At 38.7% G+C, this 15006-nt stretch overlaps 1 protein-coding gene across 4 annotated transcripts in view; it reads left to right on the top strand.

Annotated features, from left to right (window-relative positions):
* MGAT4A (alpha-1,3-mannosyl-glycoprotein 4-beta-N-acetylglucosaminyltransferase A) overlaps positions 1-15006 on the top strand; it is a 122515-nt gene that overhangs the window by 42916 nt on the left and 64593 nt on the right. For all 4 annotated transcript variants that reach the window (XM_054546688.2, XM_054546687.2, NM_001135514.1 and 1 more), the window contains 2 exon segments: positions 9459-9626; positions 12747-12887. In XM_054546688.2, the coding sequence (XP_054402663.1) occupies positions 9459-9626; positions 12747-12887 (309 nt within the window).

Raw genomic sequence — 15006 nt, 5'->3', positions numbered from 1 at the left:
TAGTGAGGCAGGTTCATTTGTTTTTTCCTTTTTCAGTCTGAGGCATCTTCTGGTTCACTAGGCCCCTTTCATAAGACCACAGGGTGAGTCTGTCAAGTTCCCACAGTTAAAGCGGGAGTGCCGCAGCCTGGAGCACTAGCCGGTGTTGGAAATGGTGTCAAATGTGATTTTGGTCTGGGCCTGCAGGGCAAGTGAGCAGACTGTTTAAACCATTCACGTGGAGAAATAAAGTCCTCAGTAATTTGAAACAAAGAAAAAGGAGACAGGGCTATTGTGGGGTGGGTGGAGGGAGCATGAATAACATGAAAAGAAAGAGGTGAGAGCAGTAAAGTTTGATTGAAAATGAAAAGTCCAGAAAAGAAACACAGAAGAATTTGAAAAGGACTTTGCAGAAGAATATTAGGAGGGGGAAGGTGGAAATGAACGAACAAGAGGAAAGTGAGAAGAGGGAAGAAGGAGAAAGCATGAAATAGGTCATACAAGGAATATCCAGATCTAGCTAGGGACATGCAGTAAGAGGACACGCTTGTTAGAAGAGCTACTCCATAGTGTGTGACTGGTTAATTTTCAGTACCCTGCTTTTTAGTTAAAGATAGTTCTAATGTAAAACTATCTACATAGTACACTTAGCTATATGTTTGTAACAGTTATAACTATCTACATAGTTCTACATTAGATAACTATGTAGTTATCTTTGTAGTTCTAATGTAGAACTACATTAGAATTCTAATGCTGTGTCTTGAGGATTCTTCATAGGAAAATACAGGGCATTATAGCTTTCAGAATACAAAACGTTTTTAATTTTCCTTTTAGAATGAAATACACCTTTATGAAGAAGTGTCTCCCAGTAACTTTAAAGTACTTAAGGAAAATAGTTTATAACCATCTGATAATTTTTACTCCAAGCTCCTTGTGGTTGTTGAATTTTAAAAAGTCAGGTTGAATACAATCATTGTTATTATTTTTAGAAGTGAAGAGCTGTTATAAACATACAGCTAAGTGTACTCTAATGAATGTTATCATGAGTTATGAATTTTTATAGTTCCTCATTTTATTATTATAAGGGAATTTGGGACTTTATGATGAACTTACTAAAAAGAGATTGCCCTTTCCCAAGGGAAATCAAGGAAAATTATTACGTCTATTTAGATTTGGGAGGCCGACTCGGGCAGATCACTTGAGGTCAGGAGTTCAGGACCAGCCTGGGCAACACGGTGAAATCCCATCTCTACTGAAATACAAAAACTTGGCCGAGTGTGGCAGTGTGCACCTGTAATCCCAGCTCTTTGGGAGGCTGAGGCAGGAGAATCGCTTGAACCCAGGAGGTGGAGATTGCAGTGAGCTGAGATCATGCCACTGCACTCCAGCCTGGGTGACAGAGCGAGACTCTGTCTCCAAAAATAAAAAAAAAAAAACACCAAAAAAACAAAAAAAACTGTGTTATAGGTACATGCAGCATCGTTTGTTTATTACATGTTTATTAGGTCAGGGGATAGATTTTAACTTATTAAACCTCTACCTGGAAATTTGTTTTGAATGACACTGTTAATGATTATATTAGCTGACAGCTTAGAGAAATAGTGGTTGCATTCCAGAAAATGTTTCAACCATAGCCGATTTGGTATTCACTAGTCACTGTTCTGTAAGTATACTGAAAACATCTTATAAGGGAGTAAATGAATTATTTTCATTGTTTTAATTTAAATAAAGTGTATGATCCTGTATATCTATGAGCCCCATTTTCCCTTTTGAATTTAGAAGGGTGCAGCTATTTTCAGAATCCATGCGTATGTGTTGGATCCTGACTGGAGTACTCCAAAACCAGAATAATCTTGATAATGCCATGTAAGAGACCTTTGAAATTGGTGTTCACTGGATACTTGGAAAACCCTCTCTGTCCCAAGTTAATCTTCAGGATTATGGCCCTAAACATTTTAATGAGCGCCCCCTGTCCCTGGAACCCTTAACCTGTGGGCCAGAGGAAGGGAGAGAAGAAGGAACTGGTAGACTAGAACTACATAAACTTCTAGGCTGCTCGAGTCTAGAACTACCCTGAGGACAATGCTGGCTACCTCTGGGCTTCTTCGCTCATGGACCTGGGACTGGCACATCAGCATCACCTGGGAGCTTGTTAGAAATTCACGGGCCCTACCTCAGACCATGGAATCAGGATCCCTGGAAGTGAAGTCCAGAATTCTGTGTTTTAATGAGCCCTTTTAGGTGGTTCTTATGCATGATAAATTCAGGAAACGATGAGATACTTGGTCTCGTTTGTAAGTTTTAGCTATCCATTCTAATTAGAATTGTCTGTTCAAGTTCTGTTCTTTCAGCCTGTTTCATTTGGACTACCGTTCACTGTGTCTTTTGGCTTTTTATGGCATTAATTCTCCTAAACCACCCTCTGAATCCAGTTCTTTTATTTTTTTTTCTTTATGCTTAAGAGGTTTATAAGTGGGAAATTTTCTGCAATTTCATCTAGGCCATCTTCTTTCTAATTTAAAATGGTTGTGTAAGAGTGATGCATGTGAAATCTTTAAAAAGTGAAATAAAACATTTTTCAAAGGCAGTGGCTTCCTGAGAAGTAAAGCTTGTTAAATTTTGGAATCTTACTAAAAACCTTCCTCATTCATATTTAAAAAAAAATTTTCTGTGGAAAGAATTGTATCAGTTCAATGTGATACTGAGGTTGAACCAGATGACTACTTTTTTTTTTTTTTTTTTTTTTAAGAGACAGGGTCTTGCTCTGTCACCCAGGCTGGAGTTCAGTGGCACATTTGCCACTCACTGCGGCCTGAAACCCCTGGGCTCAAGGGATCCTCCCACTTCAGCCTCCTGAGTAGCTGGGGCTACAGGCATGCAGTACCACACTGGCTAATTTTTGAAAATTTGTTGTAGAGACAACAAATAGGTCTCCCTGTTTTGCCCAGGCTGGTCTCAAACTTTTAGGTTCAAGCAGTCCTCCTGCCCCGGCCTCCCAGAGCACTGGGATTTCAGGTGTGAGCCACCATGCCTGGCCCAGAGGACTTCTCAACATTTTTTTCAGTGCCAGAATTTTATTATCTAATAAATATTAAAATGTTTTAAATTAAGAAATAAAGAGTGGGTTTAACTTTTGGTAGTTTTTATTTCAATACAAAAAGCCAGTTTTTAACACTAGCTCTGAATTTAGTAGTATCTTGTACATCTTGCTGATAAGAAGTTACTATTGTTTAAAAAATAAAGTTCTCTGGTCTGTTTTTATTCACCGCACATTAGATGTGACTTATTGGTGCTTTTTGTTTGTGTTAATCATTCATTTATACTGTTGAACAATTTCATATGAAATTACCATTTTTGCCAAAAAGGATCAAATATCAGCAGTTTTATACGGTTTAGCCTAGTAAGTCTTTGAAAGCCCAAAGTTACCCGTTTCACTGGAAACTGACCTAAATATTTGAGTTGAAGAATCCAAGTGGTTTCTCTGGAAATTTTGTTTTAGAATCTTAGGTTCACAAAACACGATTTGTACAAAACATAATTTGTACTTTCATCGTCTAGGCTGAACATATAATTTTCTACAATTAAAAAAGTTAGATTTTGTCTACAGTAAAAACAAAACAATAAACAAAACTGGGCACTTCCCAGTAAGATGGTAGTATGAGAGTTCCCTCAGTTTCCTGCCATGACCCCCCATACAAACCGATTGAAATGATTCCAAGAAAAGCAAAAATAAGAATTTTGCTACTAATGTTGACAATAGGGAATTATCAAACATATTAATTTGGAGGAATTTTTTCATCTGTTATGTTAAAGTGAACTGAATGCTGCAAGCAGATAACTCTCTTCCTCAAGAAAGCTGTATAGTATTATGGGAAATATAAATGGAGAAAAGTCTAGGGAAAATTCTAGAAAGTTCTAGAAAGCTGAGTTGGCTTTCCAGATGGAATATGAAGTTGCCCTGTTGTTGTGGAGAACTCTTTTAATGTGGCAGAATGGAGTTAGAAACAAAGGACGGATGTGAGAGAGATCGAAAATGGCCCCTCTGGAGCCTTTTCATAGCTGTGGGTCTTGGACTAAGAACAGCAATAGCATCCGGGCTAGAAACTAAATACCTGTGACATTATCCAATAGTCCATGGGCCCCCAGGGACTTTTTCTAAGCTAACTTTCCGAAAGCATGGACAGTTCCCCTCAAAGCAGGGAAGCATTTTAGAATTAGGGGTGCGGCATTTCTCTACTGGGACTGCTTATTCTTCCTACTTGCTGAAGCTGGCCTCTGGGAGGGTGATTTGAAAACATAACAAGAAAATGCATGTGGAGATGGAGACTGCCCTCAGACTCCTATCCCTTTCTACCACTCAGGAGCTGATGAAAGACTGAGCCTGTATCTGCCATTCAATCTCCTGCTTACTTTAAAGCATCATTGTATTAAAAAAAAATGATGAAATGAAGAGTTGCAAGGATAGTACAAATAACTTCTCTACACATTTCACCCATTGTGAACATTTTGCCTCTATCATCTTCCTTTCTACAGATATTTGTTTCTTTTCAGAACCATTTCAGAGTAAATTGCAGAAATCGTGCCCCTTTACCCCTAAATAATTTTATGTTTATTTCCTAAGAACCAGGACATTCTCTTACATTACCACAGTTCGAGTGTCAAATTCAGGAAATTTAACATTGGCACAATCATACCCATTCTGTAGTCTGTGTTCTGTTATTTTTCCAGTAATGTTCTTGACAGCATTTGTTTCTTCTGGTCCAGGATCCAGTCCAGGACAGTGCTTTGCATTTAGTCTCTCTTACCCCTGGTCGTTTCCTCAGCCTTTGTCTTTGATGACCTTGACATGTCTTAAAGTGGAAGCCATTTTTTTTTTTTTTTTTTTTTTTTTTTGAGACGGAGCCTCGCTCTGTTGCCCAGGCTGGAGTGCAGTGGCGCGATCTCGGCTCACTGCAACCTCCGCCTCCCGGGTTCACGCCATTCTCCTGCCTCAGCTTCCCGCATAGCTGGGACTGCTGGCGCCCCCCACCACGCCCGGCTAAATTTTTGTATTTTTTTTAGTAGAGACGGGGTTTCACCGTGTTAGCCAGGATGATCTCGATCTCCTGACCTTGTGATCTGCCTGCCTCAGCCTCCCAAACTGCTGGGATTACAGGCGTGAGCCATCACACCCGGCCGCCATTTGTTTTATACATAATCCCCCAATTTGGATGTGTCCGATGTTTCCTTGAGATTAGAATCAGATTATGCATTTTGGGCAGGAATTCCAGGTAATGAGGGGTGTCCTCTGGGGTTCATGAGGCACGTGATCTCTGTCCCATTATTGCCAACTTTAACTTTGATCACTTGATGAAGGTGGTGTCAGCTAGATTTTATCATTTCCCTCTTTGTAAAGTAAGGAGTACTTTGTGGGGAGGTATTTTGAGATGATATAAATACCTGTTTCTTATTAGACTTTCACCTGTTAGTTTTAGCATGCATTTTTGATGCTTGCCTGAGTCAGTTATTGCTATGATGGTTGCAAAATGGTGTTTTGTTTTTTTTTTGAGATGGAATTCCACTCTTGTTGCCCGAGCTGGAGTGCAATGGCGTGATCTTGGCTCACTGCAGCCTCTGCCTCCCGGGTTCAAGCGATTCTCCTGCCTCAGCCTCCCAAGTAGCTGGGATTACAGGCATGCGTCACCATGTCCAGCTAATTTTGTATTTTTAGTAGAGACAGGATTTCTCCTTGTTTGTCAGGCTGGTCTTGAACTCCCGACCTCAGGTGATCTGCCCACCTCGGCCTCCCAAAGTGCTGGGATTACAGGCGTGAGCCACAGCACCTGGCCCAAATGACGGTTTTTCTAATGTTCATTATTTCTTCTACATTTAGTAGTTGGCCTTCTTCTGTAAGAAACACTTTCCCCTCATTTGTTCATTTTTATTTATTTATTGTTGATACGGACTCATGGATTTGTATTTTATTCAATGGGTTATAATCCATTACCATCGATATTTATTTTGGTTCTTAACTTGTTCCCCATTTGGCCAGTGGGGGCCTCTCCACTGCCCTTCTGTGCCCTTTGGAGAAGTCCTGTCATTTTTTTCTTCTGGTAATACTTTCTTGCTGGCAGAAGAATATTCTAGGTTTATCTTAGAGTTATTTCTCTAAAGAGTTCTTAAAAAAACTTCTTTTTTTACTAGAGGTGGGGTCTCGCCATGTTGCCCAGGGTGGTCTCAAACTTGGCTCAAGCGATCCTCTCACCATGGCTTCCCAAAGTGCTGGGATTATAAGGGTGAGCTCTCATGCCCGGCCTCCAAAGACTTCTAATTTATTTTAGTGGCAAATGGTGTTGAGAAACCAGTATCTAGGCACTGCTTAAGTCTGAAGGGTTGGATTCTAATGTTGTTCACATAAAGAGGGAAGAACTCAAAGATCTGTTTTGGACACATGCTGTGTTTGGACACTGTGTTTATACTGATCTGCCCTTGTCCACACTCTCTGGACTGGCAGTTCACACTCTTTTAGTTTCTGAAACCATATAACATACTCTGATCTCAGAGCAAGTTCCCCCGTATTATCTTCTAGATTTTTCTTGGCCCTTTAAAAACATTAATTCTTCTAGATAAATATTAGAATTATACATCAAGTTCAAAAAAATGTGTTACTTTGAAAGATACTGAATTGGGCCAGGTGCGGTGGCTCACATCTGTAATCCCAGCACTTTGGGAGGCCGAGGCAGGCAGATCACAAGGTCAGGAGATCGAGACTATCCTGGCTACCATGGTGAAACTCCATCTCTACTAAAAATAGAAAAATTTAGCCGGGCGTGGTGGCGGGCACCTGTAGTCCCAGCTACTCGGGAGGCTGAGGCAGGAGAATGGCGTGAACCCGGGAGGCGGAGCTTACAGTGAGCCGAGATCGCGCCACTGCACTCCAGCCTGGGTGACAGAGCGAGACTCCGTCTCAAAAAAAGAACAACAACAACAACGAAAAAGAAGGATACTGAATTGAATTTCTTTTGCTTAGGGTAGAATTAATCTTTTTGTAAGACTGAGTCTTCCTATTTAGGAATAAGAGATAATTTTATTGACTCTATTATAGACTTCAGTAAAAGGCTTGTACTTTTCTTCACATAAATCTTTATGTGTCTCTTCTTATAATTGTTTAATAGAATTGTTTATAGTTTTGTGTTTAGGAATAGTATCTCTTTCACATTTCTTATATTGTGAATTTACACATGCAGAAAATGCTTAAACGATGAATGACTTTCACTAAACTACCACCCAGATCAAGAAATAGAACCTAGCCGGCACCCTGGAGCTCCCGGTATGCCCTTTCCCTATCTCAGCCTTCTCTGTCGTACCTCTTCTCCTTTCCTTCTGAGCAAATTAAGGCAAATACGGTGACATACATGTTTTTGTTATTCCATGTAGTGAAGCATGGCAGTTAAGACAGATTTTTTTTTCTGCTATGGAATCTTAAGAGGTGTTTACTGTAAGGATCTTTATGTAAGGGACAAGGAACAGTATAATTGAGTGTTATTAAGACTGCAGATTCATTTTTCATAAGTCTGTTTTTACTGCTTCTATCCATGATTAAAACAGAAATTATAATGTTAAATTAAAAACAGACTTTCTGGCTGGGCGCAGTGACTCACGCCTGTAATCCCAGTACTTTCAGATGCCGAGGCAGGCGGATCACCTGAGGTCAGGAGTTCGAGCCCAGCCTGACCAACATGGTGAAACCCGTCTCTACTAAAAATACAAAAAGTATCTGGGTGTGGTGGCGTGTGCCTGTAATCCCAGCTACTTGGGAGGCTGAGGTGGGAGAATTGTCTGAATCCAGGAGGCAGAGGTTGCAGCAGTGAGCCGAGATCACGCCACTGCACTCAAGCCTGGGCGACAGAGTGAGACTGTGTCTCAGAAAAAAAAAAAAAAAAAGCCTTTCTAAGGTTTGTTTAGGTGTCAAAATAGTAGCTTTAGCTTGCTATAGAAGTTGGAAGCACGCTTGCGGTTTATCTTAATTTAATGAGGTTGTGGACGTTGTGCATAACATTCCCGCAGCCTCCACTACTATTCAGTACCACCAAGCAAGTAAATGAATGGCTTCTTCACCATCTCTCAGGTGTTGCTGTCCAGTTCTGTGCTTGAGCCTCTTCTACTGTGCACTTTGTCTCTGTGCTGTTTCATTTCTACTCATTGTTTCAATGCCTACGTTTATCCTATCAAAGCCCACTTTTATTTCCTAGACCAGGTTTTTTTGACATGTGATTCTCTCAAATTATTAAAATGAATGACTTTTAACAAGGGTCATTGTACATCTAGCTCAGTGGATTTTTATTCTGTTGTTTTCTGAGACAAGGTCTCACTCTGTCGCCCAGGCTGGGGTGCAGTCGTGTGATCATAGCTCACTGTAGCCTCCAATACTTGGGCTCTAGCAATCCTCCTACCTCAGCTTCTTGAGTAGCTGAGACTACAGGCATACACCACCATGCCTAGCTAATTTTTTATTGTTTTGTAGAGATGGGGCCTTACTGTGTTGCCTAGGCTGGTCTTTTTTTTTTTTTTGAGACGGAGTCTTGCTCTGTTGCCCAGGCTGGAGTGCAGTGGCACGATCTCTGCTCACTGCAAGCTCCGCCTCCTGGGTTCATGCCATTCTCCTGCCTCAGCCTCCTGAGTAGCTGGGACTACAGGTGCCCACCACCGTGCCCGGCTACTTTTTTGTATTTTTAGTAGAGACAGGGTTTCACCGTGTTAGCCAGGATGGTCTCGATCTCCTGACCTCGTGATCCGCCCGCCTCGGCCTCCCAAAGTGCTGGGATTACAGGCGTGAGCCACCGCACCCGGCCATCTAGGCTGGTCTTGAACTCCTGGGCTCAAGCCATCCTCCACCTTGGCCTCCTAGAGTGCTGGGATTACAGGTGTGAGCCACCATGCCTGGCCACTCACTGGGTTTTTAGAGATCAGGACTTTGACCAAAGTCTGGCCTACGGAAATCTTTGAGGACTAGGAAGTTCAGAGGAAAAGTTTGGTCTATGGAAATTAATGATTATGCTATAAAATATATTCATTATATTATTATATAAATTACCATCAGCTTCTGCCTCATCTTTCTATCTGGTTGATGTGAATATGGTCTTTATAGTTGTTTGTACCCTTTGACAAATGATGTTAGTATGATGCTTTAAAGTGTTTATTCTAAAACCTTTTATCATTTTATCCATCTTTAATTATATGAAATGCTGGAGACTGCTCACGTTTTTATAAATAATAAGGGCATAATAATAATAAGCATTAAGAGCATTCTTACAAATAATAAGAGCATATAAACTTTGTTATATAACAAGTCAGAACCCTTTTTTTTTTTAGTTCTGTATCAATGAATATTTTCTTCTGAAAAACTCAACTTTAAACTTTGTAATTTTACAGTTCCGTTTAGATTACGTTGTTTGTTTGTTTTAAGACATATACTGTAACTATTTTGGTTTTGCTTCTAGAAAAACTGATTGCTTATCAACGAGAATTCCTTGCTTTGAAAGAACGTCTTCGAATAGCTGAACACAGAATCTCACAGCGCTCTTCTGAATTAAATACGATTGTGCAACAGTTCAAGCGTGTAGGAGCAGAAACAAATGGAAGTAAGGATGCATTGAATAAGTTTTCAGGTACAAACAGTATTTTTTATATTATAAAAAGATTTTATATATATATATATATATATATTTTTTTTTTTTCTTTGAGACAGAGTCTCACTCTGTAGCCCAGGCTGGAATGCAGTGGCGCAATCTTGGCTCACTGCCAGCTCCGCCTCCTGGGTTCACGCCATTCTTCTGCCTCAGCCTCCCGAACAGCTGGGACTACAGGCACCTGCCACCACGCCTGGCTAATTTTTTTGTATTTTTAGTAGAGACGGGGTTTCACCATGTTAGCCAGGATGGTCTCGATCTCCTGACCTCGTGATCCACCCCCTCAGCCTCCCAAAGTGCTGAGATTACAGGTGTAAGCCACTGCACCCGGCTGAAAAAGATTATATTTTCAAAGGGGCATGTGGAATTTTTTTTGAAAGTCATGTAGAATAGTTTATAAGCCAGCATCTGTTAACCCTTTTCAGAGAGAAAAACCACCACACAAAACTTTCTTTTCTAGTAAATTACAAAAAAATTTTATTACCTGCTAAATCTGATTTTAAGAGAGTCATATTAAGTTAAATTGGCTGGGCGTGTTGGCTCACGCCTATAATCCCAGCACTTTGGGAGGCCGAGGTGGGCAGATCATTTGTGGTCAGGAGTTCAAGACCAGGCTGGCCAACATGGTGAAACCTCATCCCTACTAAAAATACAAAAATTAGCCGGGCATGTTGGTGCCCGCCTGTAGTGCCAGCTACTCAGGAGGCTGAAGCAGGAGAATCACTTGAACTCTTGAGGCGGAGGTTGCAGTGAGCTGTGATCGTGCCACTGCATTCCAGTTCTGTACTCCAGAGCGAGACTCCGTCTCAAAAACAAAAAAAGTTAAATTGCAGTGGAATAAATTTCATTGGCAGTAATGAAGAACGTGCATCTTTTGAAAACATATTCAAAATGAGATTAAAATTTAATTTTTTGTGTATGCGTGTTTCTGTGATGACTTATGTGTGGACTTCAGATGGACTCTGGAGAAATCTTTGAGCTATTTGAAGCAATTAGTGCTCTTAAACCTTATTTATAATACAGAACACGCATAGTTTCCTAGTGGATACTTCAGGAGTATCTGGTCTGTTTCTTCTCTGAGAAATCCTGGTCAGAGTAAGATGAGGGCAAATGATCTCTCTTTCTGTGCTCTTCTTTATCTGATAATTAAGTTGACGTATTTATCTAATTGATTGCCTCTAAATTTGCATAATTTTTCTAGATTAGCATACTTTTTCATTTAGCTTCACCTGTTTTAAAAACACATGAATTCCTCTCATCTCCAGATCCACTGCCTCACCTTATTTATAAAGTTGCATGCTCCTTCTCCTCCTGCTGATAAACTTTGCATTATGTCACCCTGATGTTGAAACTCATGGACTGCTGTAGATAAAAAATAAATCACTGATAAACCTGATGCCAAGTGATTTCTACTAACATTTTTTGTTTCCTTCTGGTATTTTTTCCATGAATATTTTTCTTCAAAATTGTTATTGTGTATGATGGCCTGATTTTCACTCTTGAAATTATACTATGAGCATTTTAAAACTATGTCATTAAATAATCTTCAAAATATTATTTTTAGTGGCTGTGAATATGCCAGCTATATATACCATAATATATTCAACATTTTTTTCTACAGTTATTCAAATGGGCTTTTCTGGGTTGTTTTTCCCCCCTAGTTTATAACTCTGATGAACATATTTGTATATAAATCAATCATATTTCTGGTAACCTTTAAGTTATTTTCATTAGATTATGATCTTCTTAGAAATAGGATCTGTGTTTTGATGACTTGATTTTTGAACAAATGATACATTTGCTGGGATAAAATAGATAATCACTAAATATTTGTTGAATGCATAGAAGCTAAATTCTTAAAAGGGAAATTACTGAGTAATAGGACAGAAATGTTTTAAGGTTTTTGCTGCTGCTTTGAATAGTTGGAACATTTGTCTTGTTATCACCAATATTTAATATTATTTAATCTGCTAATTTCATAGGTAGAAATTGATATATTATAATTTGTAATTGTTTATGCATGAGATTAAATTTTAATTTTATATATGACAGTCATTTGCATTTCTTTCGTGAATTTTTGATTCTTCTCATATTTTTAATGAAGTTGAGGTAACAAATTCCTACTGCTAGCTTCCTTTTTTCTAAGGTTAAATTCAAATTTAATGAAATTTTAAAACAATATTATTTCTACTACCAAGTTTTTATTTCATATCATTAAATGATTCATTGGTTCCTCTAATAAAAACAGAAACATCCTACGTGTAAAATGGAGTGAGAAAAAAAGTGAAACTATTTGAAAGTTGTGATCTGTACTGGATATTCTCAACTTGTGCTGTTTATATTATTTTACTTGAAGTTTTCAGAAAAAAATTCCTTCCATGTGAAATTTTGATAACATGTAATGCATAAAGAAAGTGAATGGCTGAGCGTGGTAGCTCATGCCTGTAATCCCAGCGCTTTGGGAGGCCAAGATAGGAGGATTGCTTGAGCCAGGAGTTTGAGACCAGCCTGGGCAACATAGTGAGACTCCCATCTGTACAAAAAAAAATTTTTTTTTTTAATTAGCTGATGTGGTAGCATGTGCCTGCAGCCCAGGTACTCAGGAGGCTGAGGTGGGGAGGATCTCTTGAGCCTTGGCGGTCAAGGCGACAGTGAACTGTGATTGTGCCAGTGGACACCAGCCTGGGCTACAGAGCAAGACCCTGTCTCAAAAAAAAAAAGAAAATGGAAGTGATTGATGGTTAATGTACTTATTATTATTTATTACATTTTCATAAGCCAACAGCATATTTAGAGTCTGTTTGGCAAACTTGAGTTCTAACACATTATAGAGGTAAGCCCTTAGCATCCCACCTTCTTACGGCCCTCTAGCTGGCCATTTTGGTTTCCTTCAGCCAGTTTTATCAACATCATGACCTGTGAGACTTTGGCTTTGAAAGTGTCCTTTTCATCTTAAATGGAGATCTCATTCACCAGAGTGTGAAACTAGGAAAGAAAATTCTTTAGTTCTAGTTCTCATTAATTTTTACTGCTGGTTTTATAAAATCAGCAACTTCTGTAAGGTAATTCTTGTGTATTAATTATACTTCTGTGTTTCAGATAATACCCTAAAGCTGTTAAAGGAGTTAACCAGCAAAAAATCTCTTCAAGTGCCAAGTATTTATTATCATTTGCCTCATTTATTGAAAAATGAAGGAAGTCTTCAACCTGCTGTACAGATTGGCAACGGAAGAACAGGAGGTATGTTTATTTTGTTTCTTACTGCGGTTGTACTACTGCTGTCAAATGTGTTTTGGACTATTATGTTGACCATCAGAAGTCTGGGAGGTCAAAAAATAAAAGTTCTTTCTTTATCTGCGCACATCAGATCATTCTAAACTCCATGTTGAAAGGAATTGGACATTTTCCTTCGTAGACCAAAGTAATATAGCTGCAAGGGATCATGTGAAATCTAGTTCAGGCCCCATCCCAGGCAGACAAATGTTGACACCTTTGTCATTTTTCTGTTTAAGAAACTTGGGAAGTACAGAGATGACTTTCCTTGTGTCTTCTTTCAAAATTAACAGCTCTTTTGGTCATGTCATAAAGGTTTTTCTAATGTCTGCCCCACTTTTCCTACAGAGGTGTAAGTAGATAGTAACTTTTATGTAACTTTTTATGCAGTAGTAGAAATACTTTGATTTGCTTCTTTTTTCCTAATTTATTCAAAAGATGATATATAGCTTATTTTTCTCTTCTTGTCAGAGGCAACAGAACTTCTTCAGTTTTCCTTATAGAAACTATTTACCACTCTTTTTTTTTTGAAACAACGTAAGCACAAATTTATTGAAACCAAAGTACACTCCACAGAGTGGAAGTGGGCTTGAGCAAGCAGCCCAAGAGTTGTTTACCACTCGTACATTTGATTCCGCTGTTTTGACTTTGTTCATCTTTTCTTTGTAGATTTTAAAATGCAGAGGGCAGAATATTATTTTGTTCTTCTATAAGTTTTTAACAAGTGATGAAATGATTACTTCATAGATATCAAGATTCATTTTTGGGTTAGTGTTTTTGAAAAGCTGAGTCTACTTTTGATTCAATGGAATTCTTAAGTATTTTGCTGTCTTTTTTGGGGGATCACATCTTCTCATTGATCTATAAATGTAAGCTTTTACATTCATTCTTGTCTTAGTTCTGCTGTCCTTCTATTTCATTAATCAGTTGAAATAATATACTACCTTCCTTCTTAAGGAGGTGGAAACTCTTAAAATAGCATGTTGAGACAAACTCCATCTTTCCTTTCTCTAATGATTCAAAAAATATTTATTGAAGCCAGGCATTATGCAGGTGCCAGGTATACAGAGACTAACAAGGTGTGTGTGGTACTTTGTTTTTTGTTTTTTTTAGAATGTTGATTGTTAATTATTTTTGAAGCTGATATCATCTCTCCCTTTAATAATCACTTTTTGGGTAAGATGTCTTACGTAATTGTGGGTTTGTTTAGACTATTTCTTCATTCATAAGAGTATCAAATGAAAAGAAATTAGAAGTGTTTTTAAAGTCATTTAAAACGTCCAAGGTCTCTAATAGGTTTTTATTTTATAAATGTGACATTCTGTTTCTTTTGAAGCTATGTATTCCATCCCATTTGTTTACATGACTTTATCCATTATGAATATAATAAAATCTTGGTCAATCAGCTTTCCAAATAGTTAACATTCTTATAAAGCTGCTACTATTTTTGAAAGGTAGAAAAAACAGCTTGGTAGAAAAAACAGATGGGCAAATAACCCATATTTACATTAAACATTTTCCTCCCTAAATCATTAGGAAACAGCTCTTAATATTTTTAGTTACAGGACCTTTTGGATATTCTAGGAAAGCTGTCAATCTCTACTTTGGAAAATGCCCATAGAAAATATAATTTTATTTGTAATTTCTGGAGTTTTATGGAACCCCAGAACTTATCTAGGGCTTCATATTCAGAACTTCTGTTTCTTAGATAAAGAAAAACAGCCTCTTGCTAAAAATTCTGTTTTCCAGTGGTCAGGCTGATTAATTAGGGAACAGCACTTAGAACAGCTAAGCCATCATAAGGCTAAAGAGGAAGGACAGTGCTGCCAGTGGCTACTGACCCCAGGGGAGCGGCTGGGATTCTCACACCCGGAACAGAAAACTGTTGGCGCACCACCCAGCACCACATCTGTATCCCTCCACCACATTCTCCAAGGCAGGCTGCGGCAAACAAACCCAGTGACTACAAGCGGGCGCAAAGGCGACTTCAGCAACGAGGGGTTGCTGAATAATTTAGGAAAATTAGTACCATGAATGACTTAATACTAAAGAAAATTGAGTTTGCAGAACAAACTGAATATGATTT

This window comes from Pongo abelii, chromosome 12 (assembly GCF_028885655.2).
Source record: "Pongo abelii isolate AG06213 chromosome 12, NHGRI_mPonAbe1-v2.0_pri, whole genome shotgun sequence".
Classification (NCBI taxonomy): domain Eukaryota; kingdom Metazoa; phylum Chordata; class Mammalia; order Primates; family Hominidae; genus Pongo; species Pongo abelii.
Note: the sequence above shows the minus strand (reverse complement) of the source record. Positions and strands in the feature narration are given on the sequence as shown.